At 50.8% G+C, this 26393-nt stretch overlaps 3 protein-coding genes across 3 annotated transcripts; all 3 read left to right on the forward strand.

Annotated features, from left to right (window-relative positions):
- The first annotated feature begins 1941 nt into the window (after positions 1–1941).
- On the forward strand, positions 1942–5337 carry LOC136537838 (uncharacterized). The gene is made up of 3 exons (XM_066529806.1): positions 1942–2751; positions 3662–3950; positions 5051–5337. The coding sequence occupies exons 1-3, from the start codon at positions 2092–2094 to the stop codon at positions 5083–5085; spliced, it is 984 nt and encodes a 327-aa protein (XP_066385903.1). The 5' UTR covers positions 1942–2091; the 3' UTR covers positions 5086–5337.
- Positions 5338–14334: 8997 nt separating this feature from the next.
- LOC136537839 (LEAF RUST 10 DISEASE-RESISTANCE LOCUS RECEPTOR-LIKE PROTEIN KINASE-like 1.5) lies at positions 14335–16216 on the forward strand. The gene has a single exon (XM_066529807.1). The coding sequence runs from the start codon at positions 14469–14471 to the stop codon at positions 15780–15782; it is 1314 nt and encodes a 437-aa protein (XP_066385904.1). The 5' UTR covers positions 14335–14468; the 3' UTR covers positions 15783–16216.
- Positions 16217–16559: 343 nt separating this feature from the next.
- On the forward strand, positions 16560–24315 carry LOC136537840 (pentatricopeptide repeat-containing protein At3g29230-like). The gene is made up of 3 exons (XM_066529808.1): positions 16560–16854; positions 19382–19393; positions 21884–24315. The coding sequence occupies exons 1-3, from the start codon at positions 16610–16612 to the stop codon at positions 23079–23081; spliced, it is 1455 nt and encodes a 484-aa protein (XP_066385905.1). The 5' UTR covers positions 16560–16609; the 3' UTR covers positions 23082–24315.
- Positions 24316–26393: the final 2078 nt, after the last annotated feature.

Consider the following 26393-nt stretch of genomic DNA (forward strand, 5'->3'; position numbering starts at 1 on the left):
ATGGAAGTTTTGCAATAAAAAATCGGTGGATTCTGATTGCCTATACTGTGTCCCGTCCCTTTCCTTTTCCAGACTGATTGCGTGTTATATATATATATATATATATATGGAGAAGAGGTGACGTGGTTTCCTTGACGATGGAACGTCCTTGCTTCACACCTGGCCCGCCCGAACGTGCTGCCCTCACCTGCACCTGCACTGCACGCATGTTCGTTCCTTGCGTTGTGGTTGTGGGCATGGTGTTTGCCACATCAGATCGCTTTGTCTGTGCTCGCCACCTCAGCGTAACCTACGACTACGAGGAAGGCGTGACCTCCCGTAGGGACAGAAAGCGCAATCTGGATTATCGTGGTAGATGCTGGATAGCGACAGCTCCCAAACGCCGCGTCCGCAAATGTCAAACGTAGCCGGCTAGTCCAATTTCTTTCAACTTCGTGCATCATTTTTGCCGGGGCACCGGTTTTATGGCTTGGGTGTTGCACTAGGGTGCAGTGCTTGATCTAGCCTCTAGATATAATATAGATAGATATAGCTGAGGGAATCTTCAAGACTTCACTCATGCAGTGCAGCATAGCGTGCGCGCAACTGCCAGATTGAATCCGGAAGGAAATGACGTCCACGGAACCCAAAATGTACGTACGCGATTACCCGGAGAGTGTTGGCCAGGACCAGGAGCAAGTGACGTGCTCGGAGGAGCGACTGCTGCCGATACACAAACAACATGCTTTACGGTGTACTAGTATTTTATAATTCTTGTAATCTTCTTTAAGACGGTGGGCTAGCATTATTGATCAATCATCGGGGTATGTATGCAGCTCAAAGTCACATTAACGAGCGGTCTATAGATACAAATGCCTTTGATTTTGTCGTTGCGCGACACGTCTGCAAAGCTGAGCACGCAATGCTTCGTCGCTAATTCTTTCCTCTCTTGGGCAGTCGGGCGTCGGCGGCGAGCTCGGCCGGCCGATGCGCTCGACCGACGCTCTCGCTGTCGCGTACTCCTTCACGAGCCGGCTCGACTCCTCCCACAGTCCCACTCTCTTTCCACAAAAAAAAAAGACTCCTCCTAGTCTCCTACGTGTCGAAACACCGCGTGACTGTTTGAGTACTCGGTCGCCGCTGCCGCGCGCTGAACCCGATGAAGATCCATCCCATCCGATCCGTCTCCAGGACGCGGGTCAAGCACCGCGAAAGATCTCGTCGTGACGTCGTCTCGCCCGGCGCCCGCTCACAGGTCAAGCCAAACCTGGCAGGCGCCGCATCAGAAGATCCATCGCCACGAGCTCACGTGCCCCGCCCCGTGTGATCCCGTACGTCCCCTCGCTGCCCTCTCCGCCACGTCCACGACGACCCAACCCAACCGCGTGAGCCGAGCCGCCCCGACCCACGAGCACGCTGTCTCCAGCGACCCTGACTCAAAATACCAAAATATAAGTCATTCATTCCCTGAATAGCCCTACAGACAAGAAGTTTAATATTTATTTTTATCTTCTTCAATAAAAAGATTTAAATGACAACTTTTTTTTAAAAAATAAATCTTCGGAAGAGATGATATTCAAATTTAGTTTATATCACTCTAGTATCTACAATGAATCTTTTATACATGTACTTTATTAAAGACTGTACTTACCATTTTAAATTTGAAGCAGTAGGTCTGGAGACAGCCTAACCGACGAAACGCGCCGAAGAAACGCGCAGGAAAGGAAACCCAACATACTTGCCAAGTTTGACCAGGTCCCTGGCTGGCGGGTGGCGGCATGTCCATCCACAGCTCGGACAACCGCGCGGTAAACGGCAATCCGTCCCGGGGCACCCAGGTTCCGCGAACACACACCCCTCCCGCCCGCCAGCCATCTCCGCCGCATCCGCAGCCGCAGCCGACGTGCCCCCGCGGCCCCGCCGCCCCGCCGAGCCAGTCAAAACCCCCGCCCCACCCCGCACGCTTACCCCACACGCCCCCGCCCCGCGTCTTCATCTTCATTCGCCGCTCCAAATCACCAACCCATCCATCCTCCAGTCCTCAGTCGTCACCGGTCACCCCCATCCTCCCATCCCACACCACCACCGTCTTCCCCTCCCCTCCCGTCCCCGATGGAGCTGTTCGCGCGCGCGAAGGTGGTGCGGCTGAAGAGCAGCCACGACAAGTTCCTGTACGCGGACGAGGACGAGGCGCACGTGACGCAGGACCGGGACGGGTCGTCGGCGAACGCGCGGTGGACCGTGGAGTCCTCGCCGCACAACCCGGGGGGCGCCATCCGCCTGCGGAGCCGGTACGGGCACTACCTCACCGCGTCCGGGGAGCCGTTCCTGCTGGGGACGACGGGGCGGAAGGTGACGCAGACGCCGCCCGCCGCGTCGCGCCCCGCCAACGCGTCCGTGGACTGGGAGCCCGTGCGGGACGGCTTCCAGGTGCGGCTCAGGAGCAAGGCGGGACACTTCCTCCGCGCCAACGGCGGGCTCCCGCCCTGGAGGAACTCCGTCACGCACGACGTGCCACACCGCAGCGCCACGCAGGACTGGGTGCTCTGGGACGTCGAGATCGTGCAGCTCCTCACGCCGGCGCCGCCCGAGCGCACCGGCTCCGCGCCCGTCGCTAAGTTGCCGGACTCGCCGCCCGCGCCGGAGCTCAGCAAGCCGCCGCCGCAGACGCACGCACCGCACCACCGCCCGTCCAAGTCCTACGCCACGCCACCGCCCACGCTGGAGCCCGAGGCGGCGGCGCCGCCGCCGCCCAAGCTCTCCAAGCTCGAGGTTAGTGCCCGATTTGCTTGCTCCCCTGCGTTGACTAAATCGCCCCCGCCGAGCGTGACGGCTTGTGCCTAGCATTGGTTTGTGATTCCGTCTTCGCAAAGGAATTGACTTGTGCTTATCCAAATTCTTCTTCGGCTAATTAGGCGTTTATTACTACCTCTGTTGTTCGGATTGCCGGTCTCAACTGCATTTGGGATCTGGGAAAACTTTATGATTGTGGTGATTTTGAAATGCTAATCATGCTTGGGAATTCACTGCGACTGTTCCTTGTTAGTTATGTATCTGTTTGTCTGTCTTCAACTTTGTAGGATTGAGTTAGCTCTATTTCTTCTTCTGGAATTCCTCCAAATTTTCTATTTTTTTTTCTCGAACACTATTCCTCCAAATTATCGTTGGGACTGCAAGCAATGCACATTATTAAAATTCATTTTTTTTTCTTCCTGAATTCCTCCTAATTATTGTTGGGACTGCAAGCAATGCACATTATTAAAATTCATTTTTGCTTCCTGAACTCCTCCAAATTATAGTTGGGACTGCAAGCAATGCGCATTATTAAAATTCATTTTTGCATGCTGAACCATTTATCCGACTTGTTTGCTGTGATCCAATTGCAAAACTACTTGCATCTCCACTGCGGTGCTTAGCTGCTTATTGAATTGGTTTGGTTAGTTTCCTAATGTTGTCAAACTATCATGACAATTTCGCCTTGTTTAGCCTGTACAAATGGCTTGGACTGCATGGTGTTACTCTGGTCCTTTTGATTTTCAGAATTTCTTTCTTCTCTGTTTTTTTTCTTCCATATTAAAGTTACTTTCTTGCTCATTTCATATATTTTTGCCATGTTACTTCTCAGCCTTTCAGCCGGGCTCAGAATAAGAGTTGACATTGATTTTTTTTTTCGTATTTTCAGTCCTCTCTTTCTTTCCACGCTGCCTTGCACAAGGTGGAGGGACGTGCCATCCATTACCACATTGCAGACGATCTGGGCAATGTGGATGACGGCACAGTTGGACACTCCTTTACATTCAATGGCAGCAACTTGGAGGAGCTCGCCCACAAGTTGCAAGAGGAGACGGGCCTGGAAGACATCATCATATGCACACGCAATCCTATCAATGGGAAGCTCACTCCTCTCCGTCTGCAGCTGCCACCGAACAATGCAGCAATGCATATCGTGCTCGTCCAGGAGTCCTCAAAAGGTGAGTTTACCAATCCTTGATTCTACCATTTCTAACTCTCCATTTTTTACCAGTAGATTGCTTGCTTTGCATCGAGATTCAAAGATAGCTGCTGTCGTTTTGGTCTTATGGGAGTCCCACTTGGCTAGTTGTTGAAGCACAATAACCTATATTCTTGTATTCCTAACTGCTAATCTGTTAAGCAATTGATTTTTTTTTTAAGTTAAGATCATTTACTAACTTTAGCAAGCAACCACGACAACTTCTTTTAGAGTTTAGTAACATTTGTGTGTAAGTTCAGTTCCCTATGCTAAATATTGAAAAAAAAATCGTTTTTTTCATAAGTCAATTCTGCAGTAGAAAGTAAGTGCTATTCAATTTCCGGTCTAGTTTCATAACTACTTAATTAGTATTAGTTTCAATTTGCCATAGTAGCTGTGCAATCCTTCCATCTATCTATGATGTCCCTCTTGTGGTACTTGGTATTGACCATGCATATTTCTCAAGAACAGAAAGAGCAAGAAATTAAACAGTGCATATCTGAGATTTTGCATCTCATTTGTTGCTTGCCGTTACTTACTGTGACGGTCTGACCATGTGACGACAAGTCATTCATGTTAATGGGGGTTGTGCCCAGCATACACTTCCTTCCGATGTACTCCTACTAAAAGGTGGAAATGGCTTGTCTTTGTTTAAACAAGATGATATTATTCATTCAGTGACAAACAACAAACAGTGTGTAAAGCATTGTTGGTCATGATATGCTCATGACTCAATAGGTTTGTGATGCATTGTTAACAGTTAGTAGTAACCGTCATGTGTCCTGCATTGTGCATCATGTGCTGAATTTTGGTTCAATCAAAACAACCCCTATTGATGAGATATCTAAGTTATATAAATGTTGTAGTTATAACTAAAGATGTGATTTTTAACCTTTTTAATCCAACTTGGCCATTTGAGGTGTGAGTCATTATATTAAAATTAACTCTATGGATTTCTGTTGGGTTCAGTGTACAGCTGCTTGTTAGAACCCTTCACCAGTTTGTGATCTACTGATATTTTGGTCTTCCTACATACTACTCGCCAACTGACCATTCTTCTTTCTCTGTTGTGAATTTCAGTGGCTAAAACATTTCCATGGCCATATGGTTCATAAATCACAACCCTTTGGCGAAGACAGGGCCTTGAGTTTTGGTGGATTTGTGCATCTCGCCGAAGCCTGTACATCATTCGATCAAGTCATGCTGGTTGTGCAGTTACACTGCGTAAGCCTCGTTCGTGTACATGTAAAAAAAAAAGCCCCCTCCTATAGGCTATAGTATAGCTTAAAACCAGCAGAGATTCATCGTGTGATATGTCATATGTGCTGAGAGATGTGTTCAATTAATTAATTTATAGTCAAGAGTTTGACCCTGAATCCTGTATCCTTTGGTTATAGTTGTTGCCGAAGAGAATTTCTACTCGTTGCAGAGTCAACATCAGCCGGCTCATTCTTCCCCAGTTGGGGTTCAGTCAGGCTGGCGGTAAGTACTTCAAGATGAGGGCACTCATATTTTAAGGAGTCCAACAATCTTAAAGTTTGGTCAAATATATAAAAAAAATTATGATATAAATAAGTATAACTAGATTAATTACAATATACAATTCCATAGTAAAGCTATTTAGAGATACAAAGTCAATGCTATTTTCTATAAATCTAGTTACATTCAAAATTTGTTTATTTGAAAATATGAGATGCACAGTTAACGGACGGAGTACAATCAAATATTTTATGATGTACATGTTGCGGTATTCTCGTATTATATAGATGGGCCAAGTGACGTTGACATTAGTAGCACAGTGCTATATATGTTTTATGGTGTAAAGGAAGTTGTGCAATGAGACGCTCAAATACGTGATTGGGCTGGGGTAGTATGTCTAGGATCATGCCTAAGCATGCTGTGTCATGGGATCGGATGCATCGGCCACTTGAGGAAGGGAATGGACCGCATTCTGGCGACATGCAGACGGTTCTGCTTCGGCACCAATTCTAGGCATTGGCACTGGTCCAGAATCTTGAACCTAGAGAATTTCTGACGATGATGGTGTCCTGAAGTCTGAACTTCTAGACACCAACGAACTTGTAGCCTGCAATGTACCACGGAAACAGCAGATGCAGATCGCCGTCTCATCTTGTGGTTGTGGGCGGGGGTGGGCATTCTGGGATCCATATGTGTTCCAAACTTCCAGATGGAATCGGTGTCGGGGGCCTTGCTCTCCTGCTTCCGCCACCGAGACGGATAACTGAATCCGCGTCGTCGTAAAGTGCGTGCCGGCCGGCGCCCCGCCTTTGCTTTAGGCTCGTATAAGGAAAGCCATGTATAATATTTTTCTCTCTTAACAAATCAACCGTATAAATAACTTTAGGAGCAACCGAACATATGGCCGATGCCAGATGGTGCTGTGCGTCAAAAGAATAGCAGAGATGTCCGACGGTTGGGTGAATAGGACTTGCAGCCAGCAGACACAGTTGCGAGCGGCCCAGCCTGTTCGGGAGACCGTATTGTATCGTGGATTATTTACTGCTGGCTGATTTGGTGTGAGAAAAAAACACTGTTCCCAGCTGAAAATTTACGATCGTTTACGAGCAAGCGAACAGGCGGCTGATAAGTTCGAACCAAGCATGCCGAGATTTTTAACAGCGGCTGCTGCAGGCTACACCTCCGAAAGACCGGACACATCACACATCTACTTAATTAGTATTAGTTTCATGACACATCATCTACTTAATTAGTACTAGTTTCAGTTTTACCATAGTAGCTGCGCAATCATTCCATCCATCTATGATGTCCCTCTTGTAGTGCTTGACGTGACCATATTTCTCAGAAAGAGCAAGAAATAAAAACAATGAATATATGAGACTTTGCATCTTGCGTATTGCTTGTGGTAAGGCTAGCGCCTGGATGTTCACCCTAGACCCGCGTCCGGACTCAGCTCCCGCACCCCGTGGCCGCATCGTATCCCACGCGCTCCGTCCGGTTCCCAACCAGAGCCACCGTCCGAAACCGCGCCCCGCATGGTGGAACCACGCCCCCACGCCCATCCTGCGTCCGCGCGGTGAAACCGCACCCCGTACCCATGCCGCACCTGCACAGTGGAATCGGGCCCATCTTACCCCCCCCCCCCACCCGCATAGCGAAATAGCGACCCACGCCCACCTGGGCCGCCTACAGATGCGCGCCGCGGAGGCGTCTGCAGGCCTCAGGCACTGGCACGTGAATCATGGCGGCGCACCACCACTAGCAGGCGGATGGTGGTTGTGACACAAGATCTACTTTTAAAACATCTAAATGAAACAATTGCAATATACGTCTGAAAATAGATGAAATACTTGAAACATGCGTGTATAGCCATTGCAACATGTGCAACACTAGATCAACTTTTGAAACATCGGGATGAAAATTTTGAAACAAACGTCTGAAACACATGAAACACTTAAAACATAGACTTGCAACATGCGTATATTGCTATTGCAACATATGCAACATCCAAGATTATTTTTTTGCAACATTCAGATGAAACGCTTGATACATAAGTCTGAAAACAGCTGAAACGCTTGAAACACGGCGTCGCCGGCGTCCATGGCCTACTTGGTGGGGGATTGCAGTAGCCAATGAGCTCGGGTTTGGGGGAACGTCAAGAGCAAACGGCCTAGCTGCGCAGGGCACCCCTTCCTACCGTGGTGTCTTCAGCCGGCCGCGGGGGGTGAAGTCCGGACCAGCGGCGACCTCCTCCTGGTGTCACCGAGGTGGTGGTGGCATGGTGCCTACCATGGGCCGCGACAGGTGAGGTGGATAGGGCCACGCCTGTGGATAGGGGCGAGGCGCGGGATGGTGGCGCGGCGCGACCGGCGATGCAGAGTGCGGCAGCGCGGATGCGTGGCGACGCCCGACAGCCGGATGCGAGTGTGAGTGGGGAAGAGAACACCTGGTAGGTCTGTCCGCTGCGCAAGCCCACGAAGATGGCGTCCGAATGGGGGCAGATGCCCGTGGCCAAGTAGTAGGGCATTGCTTGTCGTTACTTACAGTGATGTTCTGACTTTGTGACAAGTCATTCATGTGTAATGGGGGTTGTGTCCAGCATACGCTTCCTTCCGCGATGTAATGAAAGGCGAAGACATGCTTGTCTTTGTGTTCAACAAGATGGTATCACTCAGTCGGTGGAAAACAAAAATACAACAAAGCACTGAGCATCGTTGGTCATGGTATGCTCATGACTCATGGGTTTGTGATGCATTGTGAACAGCTAGTAGTAACCATCCCATGTTCTGCATTGTGCATCATGTGCTGAATTTTGGTTCAGTAAAATTATAAAAACAGCCCCTTTTAATATAGAAATCTTATGTTGTAATTGTAATTAGATATGTGATTTTAACTATTTGCAATCCAACTTGGGCATTCGATGGGTTTGAGCCACTATGTTAAAACTAGAGTCTGTCTACTACACAACCATGTGTTTTATACAGATTCAACACATGATTTTTTGCACCATAGGATTAAGATTCAATAGCCTCCACCCTTCTTCTACCTTCAGCCTCCACAGATCACATATCATAATTTTTTTTTCTATGGAAGGACAAATCACAGATCCGTCGCCGTCGCCACCGCCGCTGCCATGGCGAAGACCCTTGAGTTTTTGTGGATTGTGCATCTCGCCTGAAGCCCGTACATCATTGGATCAGGTCATGTTACACTAGGGTATCAGAAGCAACCTACCGTAACCCTCGTTCGTGTACATGTAAAAAAGAGGCCCCTCCATATTATAGCTTAAAACTAGCGGAGATTCATCTTGAGAGATGTGGAGAGATGTGTTCAATTAATTAATTTACAGTCGTGAGTTTTTTTTAAACAAATCAGGCATATAGTCGTGAGTTTGACAATGAATCGTATATCCTTGGCTTTATATTAGTTGCAAGAGAATTTCACTCTTGCAGAATCAGTGACTCTGTTCTCTTGGCTGATAAGCTAGATTGAAAAGTATCGATGGCTGATTTGTTATGAGGGAAAAATATTGTTCGTTCGCTAAAAAGTACAAAGCGAGTAGAACTAGCATCAGTTCAGGTTCTGCCATGGGTGGTGGTATAGTACAGTACAAGGAGTACACAGATGTGGCGGTGAAAGGTCCTTGTTTGGTTTTGGTAATTGAGTGACAACTTAGGTGGACTAATTATGTTTATGTGAGATACACAGGTGATTAGTCCACAGGTATATGTGTGTGAGCAACATATGCCATGAAGGTGAAAATGGCTTGGAAATGTTTCAAAGCTCACACATGTGATGATGAAGGAGCTTTAATACACATGAGACATGACATTGAGTCATGTGATCAAGGTGGAGAAGATCAAGATAAGACTTGGCTTGATGGACCGGTTGCAAGCGTGAAGGGCAAGTCGAAGGCTTTGGAGTGATGGACCACGTGACGGTGAAGCTTGAGCAAGACTTGACGCCGATGGACGATGGCAACAGTGAAGAGCAAGTAGAGTCAAGATCAATGAACCAATATGATCATGTGATGATATGAAGTGGATCATATCATTGTTGATCGTGTTGGTGCATGTGTTGCATCGACATTAAAGGAGATGGAATGGAATGCGCAAGGCAAAGGTATAACCTAGGGCATTTCATTTCACTGGTCAAAGGTGTATAGAGAAATTTATGACTGGGTTTAGGATAAATGGCCGTACTATCAAGAGAGACAAACTTGTTTGTATATCGGTCATCTAGTGCCACTCGAGTGATCTAACTTTGCATTGTCGTTAGGATCGAGTGGCGTGGCAAGTTGAGTGGCTAACATCCTTTGGAAAATGATTGTGAAAATACTAACACACATACACATGGTGGTGTACACTTAGTGGTGTTGGCACATTTACAAAGGAGGTGGTGTTTGCAGGGGTGAGATAGGTTTTGGGAAAATGGAATGACTACTTTCTATTGCGCCGGATGCAAATTCTTGTGGTTAGCACACTTGGAGCAAGGGTGAAGAAGTTGGAAGTGAAAACGAGTTAATCGCGAAGATGCTGGCGTCGATCAACTGACCGGACGCTGGATCTGTATGCACCGGACGCTGGCAGGGTGCGTCCGGTTACGCTGACGTGGAGTGTAGCAGTAGCTGGAGAGTGACCGGACGCTGGTGCTGCGTCCGATCGCGTTCGACCGGACGCGTCCGGTCATGCTTGGGAACTTACTGGAAACGACCGAACACTGAGGGTCCAGCGTCCGGTCAGTTGAAGTTGCTACGTTTGGTCAGGTCAAGTGACCATTGGAACCGGAACACGTGGTCGTCTGCGGGCGACCGGACGCTGAGGTCCAGCGTCCGGTCAACACGACCGGAGCGTCCGGTCGGCTCGACCGTTGCCCAGTGAAAGGGTAACGGCTAGTTTAGCCCTTGAGGCTATAAATAGAAGTGGCCCTCGGCCATGGCTGGTGTGGAGCACCTTGGGGGACTTTGTGTCCATGCTTGAGAGTGCTTAGGAGCCCTCCATCTCACATATACTTGATAGCGATCATCCGATTGTGTGAGTGAGCGATTCTAGTGCGATTGCATCGTGAGGTTGCATCGAGTAGCACTAGGTGATCGAGTTGCAAGCCGGTGGTGCTTGTTACTCTTGGAGGTTGCCACCTCCTAGACGGCTTAGTGGTGGTCTCCGTCGAAGCGCGCAAGAAGCTTGTGCGGCGCTCCGGAGAAGTGCTTGTGAGGGGCATTGTGCTCGCCCCGTGGGAGCCGCGAAGAGCAACTCTAGTAAAGAGTGTCATTGAGCTACCCTCACTCAAGGGGTAGGTTATTGCGGCGCCCGACGTGCGGGCTTAGCGGGTGATGCTAATTAGCCGCCGAACTATCAAGTGAGCGGTCGACACAACGGGGACTAGCGTGTTGGCAAACACGTGAACCTCGGGAGAAAAATCATCGTGTCAAACTTATTCTTTCCATTGGTTTGCATCCCCATTACACAAGCTTACAATTACTTTTATACATATTAAGCTTGTGTAGTTGCTCTTGTAATTAGATAGCTTGTGTAGCTTGCTAATTATCTTCTTGCTTGTGTAGCATAGAAGTAGCTCTCTTGCGTGGCTAATTTGGTTTTAGTAACCTTGTTAGTCACATTGCTTAGTTTGTGTAGCTAAGTATTTACGCTCTCTAATTAGGTATTGATTGCCTTGTTATTGAGCATTGCTAGTGAGCTTAGTTAGCTTTGTGCTTTTGCTTACTAGCATGTGTAGGAGCTCCTTTGTTGCTTAAAGTACTAGTGGCATAGATTTGTGTAGCCTTACTCCTAGAATTGTTTAGGAGAGCTCTAACTAGCCCGGCACCTTTGTTGCATAATTGTTATCTTTGCAAGGTGCTAGTGAACATATAGAGTGGGGTATAGTCTTGACTAGACCGATAGTTTTAATTCCGCATTTGTATCGGTTAGCCGACGCGATTAAGTTTTAGAAAAGACTATTCACCCCCTCTCTAGTCGCCATCTCGACCCTTCAGGCGGCCCAGTTCGCTTCGCTGAAAAAAAGCCGAAACACTGTCCTGGCTGATTTGTTGTGAGAGAAAAACACTATTCCGATTAAAAAAACAAGTTAAAAAAGACGGATTATAAGAGAAACGAACTTACAGGCCAAGTGATGTTGACTTTTTGGGGTTGAGGAATAGCAGTACAGTACTATATTTTTTTTATGATGTACGCGTGATAGGTCGACGGGTGTATATATGGACATATATTGTACTCCTACAAGTACAGGCTACAATGAGACGCTGAAATACGTCACGGGGGTAGTATGTCTACTAGGATCATGCCTGTAGCATGCGGATCGGATGCATCGTCCACTTTGACGAATGGAATGGAGCCGCTTTTCTGACGATGGATGGATGGATGGATATGCGCATCGGCACCAATTCTAGGCATTGACATTTGCCATGTGCCCAGAATCCTAAACCTACAAGATTTGTTTGTACACGGATGGTGTGAATAGTATACATGTATTGAATTGGCGTGCGTACGTATGAACAGATGCTACATCGTATTTAGATAAGAGGCAATAATAAAAAAAATCCTAAACCTAGAGAATTCTTGACGATGAAGGTGTTGGGACAGACGGACACGAACTTGTAGCCTCCAACCTACACGAGTCTCCCAACGGAAACAGCAGATGCAGATCTCTATCGCATCTTGTGGTGTTGTCGGTGTTCCAATTCCAACTCCCCGATGGTATGGGTGTCGGGCCTTGCTCTTTCGCTCCCGCCACCAGAGGCGGATAACTGAATCTGCGTCGTCGTAAAGTGTGTGCCGCCCTGCGCCCGCCTTTGCTTTCCATTATCTTCCTCTTCTCTTCCCTTTCCCCTTTCACTGTGCTGTGCGTCAAAAGAATACTCCAGCAGCGATGGCTAATAGGACTTGCAGACTGCGGTCTTCAGGCACATTTGCCATGTGCGAAGCACGCCGAGAGCGCACTTGTGGTACCTAATAATCAACCCACCAGAGCGCACTTGTGCTGAGGGCTTGTTTAGTTGGCGAATTTTTTGATAAAATGGTACTATAGTACTTTCGTTGCTATTTGATAATTAGTGTCTAATCATAGTCTAATTAGGCTTAAAAGATTCGTATCGTGAATTTCGTCTAAACTGTGTAATTAGTTTTATTTTTTATTTATATTTAATGCTTCATGCATGCGTTCAAAGATTCGATGTGACGGAAAATCTTAAAAAATTTTGGGAACTAAACACTACCTACTCTGAATGGAAATGCTCTCGGCCTAAATTTATTTTTGAAATGTTTCGTTTTGCAAAGTAAAACAAGATCTATCGAATCGACGAAATAGGAAAATACTAAATTTTTAGTAGTGTTAGTAAAACAAGATCTATCGAATCGAGACGCGACGGGCTTTCGCTGGACCTGGACCTAGAGGCTGAAGTCGGTCAACGCAACATGCCACCGGAGCAGCAGTCCTAGTCAAAGAAAGCTTTGGCACGGAACGCCATAAATATAAGCCATCCATGGAGCAGGCTTTGTCCGGTGAGAGCGCCATCTGCTGCTCTTTTCCTATCCATCTTCGACTACTAGCGGTGCCATTAGCCCAGCACAGGTACTTCATACCTGCTGTACCACCAGTACATAACAAATCATTTCTGACGACTTGACCTACACAAACAGCTAATCGCCCACCAATAATCCGCGTCGGGCGATAATTGCACGCCAGCAGCGCCCGCACACGCCCGTCGCGTCTCGCCAACGCCCAAGCAAGTCGCCGTATAAAATCATGGCTGCGGTCGCCGTCGGCGAACATGCATGCGGAGGCGCGCTAAAGCGTCAGCGGCGACGGCAAATACGGTCACGTCACGCACCGCCCCTCCCGCCTTTGCGTTGCCGCCCCTGGCTGCGCTAGCTGGATGATGCTGTATTGCGCTGCCCACTACGGCGATGGATGCCGCCTGCGTCGCCGAGTTAGAGCCCACGAGTTGACCCTAAGCACCCTAATCGCCCGGCTTTTCTGTTAACTGTCCACATCAGTGACCCCTCTCGGCTCTTGCCCAATCAACGACGATGAGGGGAGTAAATTCCTCGCCGGCTGTGTAAAAAGAATTCTGCGGTGGAATTAAACTAGTGTGTTCTTGAAAACTCATGCCTTTTCAATCTTGAAAACTCATACTACCTAGCATTAAATGGTAGTGCTTCCATATTTTTTCCCGTTAATAGCATGCCGGATAAGCTAATTTAAGTTCGGCGCACAACAAATAAGTTAGGTGCACCATATAATAATAATATACAGACTGTTTGCTTGGTCGTATTTGGCTTTTAAGCCATGACTTATCAGCCAACGAATAATATTTTTCTCTCACACCAAACCAGCAAATAATACTTTCAGTCATGGCTTATAAGTCAAATAAACTCAAACGAACAGGACGATAATTGATGGTAGCACAAATTGTTTTAGGACGCAAGAGTCCTTTAATTAGAGTCAACAAGGAACTCTTCAAAAGATATGGATTGGCGACCGTAGATACGTTTGGAATTAATTCATCATTTCAATTTCTAACTAAACGCTGGTTCACGCGGGATCCGCTCCTAGCTCAAACCAGTTAACGAATGTGAACTAATTTGCAGATTTGGTGAAGTTGTGATGTCACCATTTTAGCCGACTTCAAATGATGATATCATTTGCTACAAATGAAACCATTTCATTTTCTGAGAAACCCCAGTTAATTTCACCAGAGTTTTGCCGAGAATCCATCCGAAAAAGGTTTGATCTGGATCAGTGCTGTGGGGGGTGTTTTCAGCCTTCCAAACAAGGACAGCCTGAAGTGACGAAAGCGGAGGGATCCCCCGGTCACTCTCGCCTGGCCCGCCGGCCATGTGATGATGTGAAAGCGAGAGGTGTCGCACACGCTGCGTAGTGGAGCTGGAGTGGTAGCCTTGCGCGGCCGCGTCTCGGCATCGGACATCTCCCCTCCCTCTTCTCGCGCATCTCGCTGACGACGCTAGCTTCTCGCCCGTGCGGGCCTGGATCGCCTGCTATGCGACCGCATCTCCTCCTCCTCCTCCTCGCCGCCGCCTGCCTCCCGCCGCCGGCCGCGTGCCGGCTCTTCCACCCGCCCCCGCCGCCGCCGCGGCAGCAGCAGCAGCAGCACGGCAGCGGCACCAACGTGCCCACCGTGGCGCTCGCCGCCGCCGCGTCGCTGCTCGCGCTGCTCCTGCTCTACCTCTGCGCCGCCATCGCGGTGCGCCGGTTCCGCTCCCGCGGCGCGGTGGCGCGGGAGCCGGCGGGGGCGGGGTCCTCCTCGGCGGCGTCCCGCGCCGCGGCGTTCCTCCGCCGGCACGGGCTCCACCACCACCGCCCGTCCTTCACCTACGAGCAGCTGCGCGCCGCCACCGCGGGCTTCGACGCGGCGCGCAAGCTCGGCGACGGCGGCTTCGGGACGGTGTTCCTCGCGTACCTCCCGCCCTCCGGCCGCCCCGCCGCCGTCAAGCGCCTCCACGTCCCGCCGTCCCCGTCCCCGTCGTTCCCCTCCGCCTCCGCCACCATCACCAAGTCCTTCTGCAACGAGGTGCTCATCCTCTCCGCGCTCCGCCACCCGCACCTCGTCCGCCTCCACGGCTTCTGCGCCGACCCGCGCGCGCTCCTCCTCGTCTACGACTTCGTCCCCAACGGCACGCTCTCGCACCACCTCCACCGCCGTGTCGGCGGCCCTGGCGCCGCGCCGCCGCCCCCGCCGCCCCCCTGGCGGACCCGCCTTGCGATGGCCGCCCAGATCGCGTCGGCGCTCGAGTACCTCCACTTCGGCGTGAAGCCCGCCGTCGTGCACCGCGACGTCACCTCCTCCAACATCTTCGTGGAGGCCGACATGCGGGCACGCCTCGGCGACTTCGGCCTCTCCCGCCTCCTCGCGCCGCCGGACGCCTGCGCCACGGGGGGCGCCCGCGAGCTCGTGTGCTGCACCGCGCCGCAGGGGACGCCGGGCTACCTGGACCCGGACTACCACCGCTCGTTCCAGCTCACGGAGAAGAGCGACGTGTACAGCTTCGGCGTCGTGGTGCTGGAGCTCGTCACGGGGCTGAGGCCCGTGGACGTGGGCAGGGAGCGGCGGGACGTGACGCTGGCGGACTGGGTGGTGGCCAAGATCCAGGTCGGCGAGCTCAGGGAGGTCGTCGACCCGCCGGTGCTGGGCGAGGGCCCTGCCGTGATGGCGAGCGTCGAGGCCGTGGCGGAGCTGGCGTTCCGGTGCGTGGCGCCGGACAAGGACGACCGGCCTGACGCCCGGGAGGTGCTGGCCGAGCTCAAGAGGATCCAAACCATGCTCCCCGAGCTTCCCAGCCGCAAGGTTTCTTGAATCGGATCGCGCAAAATGCCATCAGCTTCGGAATTGAGCTAAGCATATCCTGACATCTTGACTCCTATGCTGACATGCTGACTAAGAATTAGCATGACATCCTGATCGTCTCATGGTTGATGGCATTCAAGAACTCAGAACTCAACAAGAACACTCTGTCGACCAATGTTGCAATCCAAACAAGGCACATGAAGATTAGACCAATGTTGAGCTCAATTACAGGAGGACTTCTCACATCTGCCGTGCTGGTTCTGTGAGATGAATTTGTAATATGTGTGAGCATTGGGCAAATCTGTCTGCCTTCTGTTAGTGTTGTCACCGGTCACGACTCGTCAGGTTATGTGTAGTCTAGTTCTTTTGGAAACTGTAATGTACAAGGCTACAACTACAAGCTCTCCATTTCTCCGGTCCAATTTCCTCGGTTTCTCAGGCAATTCTCGCATTCAACTGCCAAACGGTGCGCCTTGTGCAGTCGTGTGGGCTCCAAATGTCAGTCGTCACGGAATGTCCGAGTCGCCGGTGAGTCGGTGACCCGTGGGCTGCAGCAGGCCTGCAGTGCAGCCTATCGTTCTGCACGTACGCCGTCAGTGGCTTGCGTTGCGCCGCACGCGCGCCTGCCGACCTGGTCCCCGTTTGCTTCAGAAGATCGTGTCGGCTCTCGTGCCATCTGATGGCTGCTGCGATCACAAGACTCGTGATCGTGTGAGTCGTCGACACGATCAGGTCGGAACCGTCCAACGCGCCTGCCGTGCCCGCCGTGAAGTCAGCACTGCGGCCCTGCCGGCTGCCGTGGCCATTGGGGTCGAAACAGCACTGGCCCCACACATATGTCGCTGACAGGCGGGCCATTGCACTGCACGAATTGCGCGAGCACGGCCAAGCCCAAGGCCGACCTGTTCGACGAGATGCCCGATCCGGGCCTCGTCACCCGCACGGCCATGGCGCGCGCGCACGCGGCGTCCGGTCAGGCGGCCCAGGCGCTCTCCGTGTTCGGGGACATGCTCGCGGACGGCGTCCTCCCTGACAGCGTGGCCCTGGCGGTCGCTCTCGCGGCCTGCCATGGGGCAGGCTCGTTCCCCGCAGCGGGGATGGCGGCGACCAGGATGTTGGAGAACCACCGGTGAGAAGCAGCCGGCGATCCTGAAGACGCACTCAGAAAACACCGTTGGGTTTTTGGTGCTGTCAACTGGCAGCGTTTTTCATATATAATTGCAGTACTTAAAGAAAAATTACATGCATAAGTGGGGAGGTATTCTCCACAGAACGCGCAGCACCTAGCGCACTACTTGTCGTGCCATCCCACGACTCACCAGTTGCCGCAAGCTTAACTAAATTTAGCTACTGACTAATAAAAGCAAATGCTATTTACAGACTCCGACTCAGACTAGAACAAATGATCGGTGATGGCTGGACTGCATAACATCCCCCCCCCCCCCCCAGTTCATGCCTTCTCCACCGATCGCAGCGACGCCGATCAGCTCACGCAGCTCCAAGAACCGCACTCGCCCCAGCGCCTTGGTTAGGATGTCTGCTAATTGCTTCTTCGTCGAGATGTGTCCCAAGACAATCCTGTTCCCCTCAGTGCATTCACGGATGTAGTGGAATTTAGTGTCAATATGCTTACTCCGATCATGATGCATGGGATTCTTACTGAGAACTATGGCAGACTGATTGTCCACCTTAAGCTCCGGTGCTCCAGGCTCGACGCCGGCCATGTCAGTGACAAGTCGAGTGAGCCACACTCCCTGGCAGGCCGCCGTTGCTGCTGCTATGTACTCCGCCTCGCACGAGGATAGAGCGACAACCTTTTGCTTCGACGATTGCCAGGTGATGATGTTCCCGCCGAGGAAGAAGACGATGCCGGTGGTGCTCATCCGGGTATCAATATCCCCGACCATGTCAGCATCACTGAACCCGGTCAGTCGTGCCCGTCCTTCTTCACGGCGCGTGTAGTAGAGGCCATGGGTGCGTGTCCCTGCCACATAGCGAAGTACCCGCTTCACAGCCACCATATGCTCTTCATGCGGCGCCTCCATAAACCGGCTAAGGTAGCCCACCGCGAAAGCCAAATCAGGCCGCGTGTGAACTAGGTACCTCAGGCCACCAATTATGCGCCGGTACGCCGTAGCATCCACTGTGGGAGCGGTGCTTGATGCGGGGCTCCATTGGCAGCGCACTTGGGTTGCAGGTGCCCAGACCGCCGCGTTCCAGAAGCTTCCCTGCATAGGCAGATTGGCAAAGGGTGATGCCAGCTTTGGTTTGTGTCACCTCGATGCCCAAGTAGTCTGAGAGCAACCCAAGGTCACTCATGGAGAACAGCCGCATCATGTCGCGCTTGAAGTCGGCGATCGCGTTGCCGCTGGTGCCGATGATGATCAGATCATCTACATAGACGCCGATCACCAGCCGTGACGTACCGGTGCTGCGGGTGTAGATGCCGTGCTCTGAGCTGCTCCTCTGGAAACCAAGTGAAATCATTGATTCATCGAGCTTGGCATTCCAGGCCCTCGCCGCCTGACGTAGTCCGTATAACGCCTTGCGAAGGCGTAACACCTTGCCGTCGTCGTTGCCGACGATGAAGCCCGGTGGATGTGACACGTACACTTCCTCCCTGAGATCGCCGTTCAGGAACGCGCTCTTCACGTCCATATGGTGGACCTTCCAGCCTTCGTGCGCCGCTAGGGCCAGCAGCGTGCGGATCGACTCCATGCGGGCCACCGGGGCGAACACTTCGTCGAAGTCCACCCCGGCGCGCTGGACATAACCCTTCGCCACCAGCCGGGCCTTGTGGCGGATGATGTTCCTGAGCTCGTCTCGTTTGACTTTGAAGACCCACTTGAGCCCGATGGCACGGTGCCCAGCAGGTAGTGGGACAGGCTCCCAGGTCACGTTCTCTTCAATGGAACGCAGCTCGTCGCGCATTGCTTGACGCCAGCACGCCGCGCGCTTGGCTTCGCCAAAGGAAGCTGGCTCATCGGCAGAGGTGAACATGAGCTCCTCATTCAGTACTCTAGCCGTGAGGCCAAGTGGAGACGCTGGCCCGACGATGGTGTCGATGGCGCAGAATCGCAGCGGGGCGTCGTCGTCATGGTCCGCGTCTAGGGCATCATGGTCCATGTCCGCCGATGGCGTGGCGAAGTATGGCGGTGAGGCCCCGCCTGGTGGTCCTTGTGGCGTGGCTGCTGCAGCAGATCCGGGCGACGGTGACTGTGCTGGAGGTGGGGATGCTGACGGCATCGCCCCGGGGACCTGCACCGCCTCGGTGACGTACTCGACGGTGAACGGCTCGTCGTCGCCAGGGAGCAAGTCAGGGCTCGACGACCAGTCCCAGCGCGCCGCCTCATCGAAGACGACGTCGTGGGAGATCACCACGCGCTTGGTCGAAGGATCATAGCACCTGTACGCCTTGGAGCCGCTCTCGTAGCCGACGAAGATCATGGGCGTGCTCCGATCATCCAGCTTCTACAGCCCTGGCTTCATCGTCTTGACGTGCGCGACGCACCCAAAAGTGTGCAGGTAGTGGACCGCCGGACGCTCTCCATACCAGGCTTCGAACGGGGTTTTACCATCGAGTGCCCGCGTCGGGGCCCAGTTTAGAGATGCACCGCGGTGTGGACAGCCTCACCCCAGAAGAAGCTCGGGAGTGCCTTCGCCTTCAGGATCGAACGCGCCATGCTAACGACTGTTTGGTTACGACACTCCACCACCCCGTTTTGTTGCGGAGTGTGCGGGCAGTGAGCTGCCGCTGCACGCCACGGCGCGCACGGTGTTCGCCGAACTCGACGGAGGTGAACTCCCCCCCCCCCCATCGGTTCGAAGCACCTTGAGTTTCCTGCCCAACTCCACTTCCACCGCGGCCTAGAAGTTCTTGATGGCTGCTGCCGCCTGATCCTTGCTTGACAGAAGATGGAGCCACATATAGCGACTCATGTCATCAACGAGCAGCAGAAAAATACTTATTACCGCTTGGAGTCGGTGGGGACACTGGACCGCATAGGTCGCCGTGGACAAGGTCCAGGGCGTGCTCCGCGCGCCGCTTTGCCTGGCTGGGGAAGGGGGTCCTGCGTTGCTTGCCGGCGAGACAACTGTCGCAGACCTGATCGATGTGATCTAGGTGCGGCAGTCCACGGACCATCTGCTTGGTGGCGAGGGAACGGAGCGACTTGAAGCTTATGTGGCCGAAACGTTCGTGCCACCGCAGGCTGCCTCCGAGCTGTGCGCCGCGAGGCACACGGGACACCCGATCACCAGCTCGAGGATGTACAGGTGAGTGCTCCCACGTGGTACCTTGGTGAGCAGATCCCGCGCCTCGTCGTAGATCCGCAGGGCGCCGTCGTAGAGGTCGATGCGGTACCCGGCTTCCTCCATCTGACCGAGGCTGACGATGTTCGCCACCAGCCGAGGGATGTAGTAGACTCCGGCGAGGGTGCGGTGCTCGCCGTTCTTGAGGACGAAGATGATGGAGCCCCGTCCCTCGATCTCGACCACGGACCCGTCACCGAAACGGACCATGTCGCCCACATTGGTGTCGAGGTGCGCGAACGCCGAGCGCGCACCGGTCATATGATTGGTCGCTCCGGTGTCGAGCACCCACCTGCGAGCGTCTCGATCGGTACGGGGCCCGAGCTCAGCGAAGACTTCCGCCTCATGGATCTCGACGCAGGTGGCGGGCCGCGACGAGGAAGAAGACGGCGCGTCGTTGACGGTCGTGGCGGTTGCCGAAGCCATCATGAGCGCCTGTTGCTCTTCTCCTTCCACGACGTGCGCCTTCTGCTCCCGCCTTGGTTTGCGGCAGTCCTTGGCGTAGTGGCCCTTGATGCCGCAGTTTGCGCACTTGTCAGGGTTCCTCTCTTGAGGCTTCCCTTGACCGTCGTGTCCCTTGCCATCCCGGCCGCCGCCGGAGCCGCCGCCGCGGCCACGGCGTGTCTTGCCGCGCTTGCCGCTGCCGGAGCCTTCGCTGGACTCGCGCAGCTTGAGCCACGCCATCCACTCCTCCTCCATGAGGAGCAGGCGGCCCTGCTTGTCGGCGGTGGACGACGCGCCCGCGGAGGCCGGCTTCTTCTTGCGCTGCTCGATGGCGCGTAGACGGCCGACAACTTCCTCCACCGAGAGGTCGTTGACGTCGAGGAGCGTCTCGATGGAGTAAGCAATCTGCTCGAGATGTTCAGGAACCACCTGGAGCATCTTCTTCACGATCTGGGCATCGGTGATGTCGTGGCCCAAAGTGCGGATGGTGTTGGCGAGAGACATGATACGGAGCGAGAAGTCGTCCACGGACTCACCCTCGTTGAAGCCGATGTCGCCGAATTGCCGGAGTAGGTGCTGGGTGTTGGCCTCCCGCACTCGGTCCACCCCGACGCGAACGGTTTTGACCGCCGCCCATGCCGATCGCGCCGTCCGCTTGCGGGCTAGTGAGCCTAGCATTTCGGAGGGCACAGACCGCAGGATGGCTGCCATGGCGAGGCGATCCTCGCGGTACTCGATGAGCACCTCCTCCCCTTCTCCGGCTCGACGGCGTGCCATAAGCCCGCCGCCTGCAGATTAACCTTCATCAGGAGCGCCCACTCCTGATAGTTGGAGCACGTGAGCATGGGGTACTGGATGGCGCCGCTCGTCTGCTCCTTGACCACGCGCTCGACGATGACCTCGCCGCGACCTCGGCACCCTCGGTGCGGCGCTGGCAATTGAGAAACTCGACGGCGCGGTGGTGGCGATGGCGAACGACCGCCGGACAGTGGGGCGGACATCGTTCCTGGACTCTAACCGCTCTGATGCCAAATGTTGGAGAACCGCCGGTGAGAAGCAGCCGGCGATCCTTGGAAGACGCACTCAGAAAACACAGTCAGGTTTTTGGTGCTGTCAACTGGCAGCGTTTTTCATATATAACTGCAGTACTTAAAGAAAAATTACATGCACAAGTGGGGAGGTATTCTCCACAGAACGTGCAGCACCTAGCGCACTACTTGTCGTGCCATCCCACGACTCACCAGTTGCCGCAAGCTTAACTAAATTTAGCTACTGACTAATAAAAGCAAATGCTATTTACAGACTCCGACTCAGACTGAACAAATGATCGGTGATGGCTGGACTGCATAACACAGGAGACCTGGGAAGATGGTTCATGCCGTCATTGTGACAAGCGGCATTGTCCCGGATGTGTTTGTCTCCACTGAGCTGATCAGGGTGTACGGAGAGTACGGCGAGCTGTCTGTCTCCCGGAGGTTGTTTGATGCGATGCCGGTGAGGAGCACAGTTTCGTGGAACGCCATGGTGCATCAGTATATCAGGCATAGTAATATTGACAATGCCTACGAGCTGTTCCTTGCAATGCCAAGGAGGGATGTAGTGTCATGGAACACGGTGATTGCTGGGTACTGCCTCGTTGGCCGATGTATGGAGGCCCTAGAACTGTTCCGTCAGATGACATCGCCATCTTCATGTCCAGTGCATCCAAATGGACCTACAATGAGCACTGTCCTTGCTGCTTGCGCGGGTGAAGGTTGTTTAGAGACTGGGATTTGGGTCCATGCGCACATTGACAGGAATCGCATGAATGACGATGGCTCATTGGATCGGTCCTTGATAGATATGTACGCCAAGTGTGGAAGCATTGAAAAGGCCCTTCAGGTGTTTGAAAAGGCACATGGGAAGAGGGATCTGTACTCATGGACGACCGTGATTTGTGGACTGGCAATGCACGGTAAGGCTGCTGATGCTCTAAGAATGTTTGGCATGATGCAAGACAATGGTATACGACCAGATGATGTTACTCTTGTTGGGGTCCTTAATTCTTGCGCACATGGTGGACTTGTAGATGAAGGCCTTCGCCACTTCTACTCCTTAGAGAAGTATGCAATCACACCCAAAATTGAACACTATGGATGTGTCATCGATCTTCTTGGTCGTGTTGGGCGATTGGAAGAAGCATACAGCATTATCAGGACCATGCGGATGAAGCCTAATGCAGTAATCTGGGGCGCATTCTTGAATGCATGCAAAGTTCACAGCAACGTGGAGCTTGGCGAGATTGCAGCAGCTGAACTCACCAGGTTAGATCCAGATGACCCCTGGGCAAAGGTGATGCTGTCCAGCTTGTATGCAAAAGCGCAGGACTGGAGCAGTCTAGCCAGGGAGAGGAGGGAGATGAACAGCTTGCAGATGAAGAAAACACCAGGGTGTAGCTCAATTGAGCTTGATGGAGAGGTGCATGAGTTTGTTGCTGGTAGTTTTCAGCATCCTCAGCATGGTGAAATTTGCACTGTACTAGAGAATGTCGAAGCACAAACACTTGCCGGCTAAAGGGATGTGGATGCCTCATGCCCTCATCAGCTGAGGTTTTTGTTCTGCCAATGAATGTTAGCATGTAGTTGCAAGTTTCATCGGCCTTCACTGGTAGATTAACTGACCTTTGTGCTTTCAATTAGCCTGTGAAGGTCCGAACCTGGCCATATTGGTAAGAATTGAAGGAGGTAACCATTAGGGCCCAGAGTAATGACTACGTACTGACAAAAATCTGTTCAGGTTGACCATGCTGGAAGTTGTACTAACAATTGAAGCTAGTGGAGGCATAGAACCAATTGTGACTGTGCTGCAGCTTTGGATGTCAGTGGACAAGAGGTACATGGCTGGAAATTCACCGCATTACTATTTTTCTTTGCTTCTAATGGCTACCAAGCTATTTAATTTATTTTGGAGTCCTATCTTGATTATTACCCTTGTCTCATTTTTTTTTTTGACAATGTACATAGGTAGTTATACAAATAAAACTAGAGTATATTGGATATTTCTCGGTTATAACTTAGAAATGCTTATATTTAGCCCGCTTTATTCATATGTGAGAGGCTTTGAACCTCCTTCCATACGTATATAAGCATTTTTATGATCTAGATAGATAATGGAATTATTTTGAAATTGTTTGTTGATTAGTCCCCTTGCAGATTGTCTTCATGTTAAAATGGCTTCTTCGAGTTACTTCAAATGCAAATTCTATAATTCAGTAGGATCATGTAACCCTGCAGTGATACACTCCATACAATTCTCTGCAATGCTGGCATTCATGTAATCCTAAGGTGGCGTTTATGTGCAACTAACAAGTAGCTGATGCAAACTTTCTTTTCATGGAATATATAGCTGATATAAATTGCAATGCAGGTGTATCAGAGAGAAGCACTTCAAGGTTAATTTGTTGAGCAGACTGGAGATGCTGGAGTTGGTATTTTGGCAGGTGCTGTATGCTTTTCAGCATGGCGTGTTTTATTCAACTGGTCAAGTCCTGCAGAAGCTGAAAGCTAAGCATGTATAGGACTTTGCGATGTATCACAATGGGTGCATTTGGCGGTGATCATTGAATCAGATTGCTCTATGAGTGGAGAATGCTCTGGAGACTTCAAAATATGATAGATCTGAGATTACCTTTCATGCATATGCATGTAAGGAAGGTACGGAGGTGATGCGTGTTCTTCAAAAAGTGGAGATGCATCAGGTGAACCGCGAGCGAAATTCTATGGCGCATTTGTTAGCGCAATTAGCTAGGAGCCTGCATACAGCTGTTTGATTAAGCCAAATACCTAATTGTATTGTCCATCTAGTAGAACCTAACTGCAACTTGTCCTCTTAATCAATAAAAATACGTTTGCATTTGCCCTAAAAAAAAGTAGGGGTATACATTGATACATCTGTAGCATGTAGCCTGCATACAGCTGTTCTTTATAAATCTCTTTTTTTTTTGAACCAATATGGTATTTAATTGGAGAGAAAAAAGAGATTTGACATGATTATGATGTTGTTATTTTCTGACCAACGTTGTTAATAACAATATCGTAATTTTAATGATTTATGCATTAATTCTACTTCTGCCCAACGGTGATGTAGAATTAGTGTATAAGAAAATTTGATAATTTTAATGATTTATGCATTAATTCTACTTCTGCCCAACTGTGATGTAGAATTAGTGTATGAGAACAGTTGTAAAAGTTAATGATTTATGCATTAATTCTATTTCTGTCCAACGGTGATGTAGAATTAGTGTATAAGAATAATTGTATATTTTGATTTTGACCAACGTTGGAATCAAGGCATGCAAATGGTGTTAATTTTATATTAAGAAAAGTTTTGACCTGGTTTTCATCTTGTCTATGGTGGACTGGGTAGTCATCTCACCGTGTTCCACTGAGGTTGTGGCACCGGTGAGGGAGACAAAAGAGAATGATGCCACTTGGGCAACTAAAGAAAGGGATTTTGAATTCCAAAAGATGTCCCATGTCTTTTGAGCATAGGAAGTGGGTCACTGTCAACAAGAAATGTTTGACTGTGATAAAGAACATGATTGAACCTGCAATTGTGGGTTTAATCCCAGAATATGATACGGTCACCGAGTACCTCAATAGAATAAAGAGTCAGTCCACTGGCTCTTCAAAGACATATAAAGAGTCAGTTCACTGTCTCTTCAAAGATATTTGACACTCAGCTAATGAAGCAGCTGGTGACAGATTGTTAATCTGGTTAATCTGGAAGTGGTGGCATAAGAGAGCTCACGATGCGTTGTCAAAATTATGGCATTGTCGTTTAGGCCATATTTTGAGGGGGAGAATAGAAAGATAAGTTAAGAATGATATTCTTCCTCCATTAGAGCTCTCAGATTTAGAACAATGCAGAGAATGCATAAAAGGAAAGTATGTAAAGAAGATTAAGAAAGATGACAAACGAAGCGTAGGAATTTAATAGATTATTCACACAGACATCTGTAGTCATTTTTCTGTAAAGAGTGTGGATGGTTATGATTCGTTCATAACATCCATAGATGATTACTTCTATTATGGCTATATTTATCCAATTAAAGAAAGAACAGAAGCATTGGATAAATTTAAGATATTTAAAGAGAAAGATAGTCAGGTCTGATCGTGGGGGAGTACTATAGTCGACATACCCTAAAAGAATGACATAGTAGCCTAGTATTCTACACCGGGCGAACCTCAGCAGAATCGAGTAACTAAAAGAATCAATCATACCCTGATGAATATGGTGGGCAGTATGATAAGTTACTCCACCTTACAGTTGAGCCTATGGATGGAGGCGTTAAAAACCCCATTCATATTCTCAAAAGAGTACCAAGTAAGTCGTTGTCTAAAACACCATATGAGTTATGGACAGAAAGAGTGCTCTCACTAAACCACTCGCGTGTGGGGGGGAGCCCTGCTGAGGCTAGAGTATTTAACCCAAACATTGGGAAGTTAGATCCCAAAATAGTAAGTTGCCATTTCATTGGCTACACAGAAAAGTCAAAAAGTTTTTGTTTTCTACTGTCTAGAGAGACATACAAAGTTTGTGGAAACGAGATACGCAGCCTTCCTAGAGGATGAATTGATGAGGGAGAGCATGGTAGCTCGAGAAATTGACCTTGAAGTGAAGCGGGTGTATGCGCCTACTCCAATGATTCATGAGCCAATTTTTTAACTACATGCTGTCGCTGCACCGACAGTGCAAGATACTATGGTGTCAGCACCTGTTGTTATTCCGCATGTGGCAACAATGAATGAAAATGAGGAACCTGTTCTTTAAAATCATATAGAACCTATTGCCACACATGAAGGGGAGCAACAACAGCCTCAAATA

Source organism: Miscanthus floridulus, chromosome 2, assembly GCF_019320115.1.
Source record: "Miscanthus floridulus cultivar M001 chromosome 2, ASM1932011v1, whole genome shotgun sequence".
NCBI classification, from domain to species: domain Eukaryota; kingdom Viridiplantae; phylum Streptophyta; class Magnoliopsida; order Poales; family Poaceae; genus Miscanthus; species Miscanthus floridulus.

What these genes read in the sequence shown, in the direction of transcription:
- LOC136537838 (XM_066529806.1), top strand. Translation starts at nt 2,092, where the DNA reads ATGGAGCTGTTCGCGCGCGCGAAGGTGGTGCGGCTGAAGAGCAGCCAC. An exon ending in CCAAGCTCTCCAAGCTCGAG is followed by an intron (nt 2,752 to 3,661) that starts GTTAGTGCCCGA and finishes TCGTATTTTCAG; the next exon opens with TCCTCTCTTTCTTTCCACGC. An exon ending in CGTCCAGGAGTCCTCAAAAG is followed by an intron (nt 3,951 to 5,050) that starts GTGAGTTTACCA and finishes TGTGAATTTCAG; the next exon opens with TGGCTAAAACATTTCCATGG.
- LOC136537839 (XM_066529807.1), top strand. Translation starts at nt 14,469, where the DNA reads ATGCGACCGCATCTCCTCCTCCTCCTCCTCGCCGCCGCCTGCCTCCCG.
- LOC136537840 (XM_066529808.1), top strand. Translation starts at nt 16,610, where the DNA reads ATGTCGCTGACAGGCGGGCCATTGCACTGCACGAATTGCGCGAGCACG.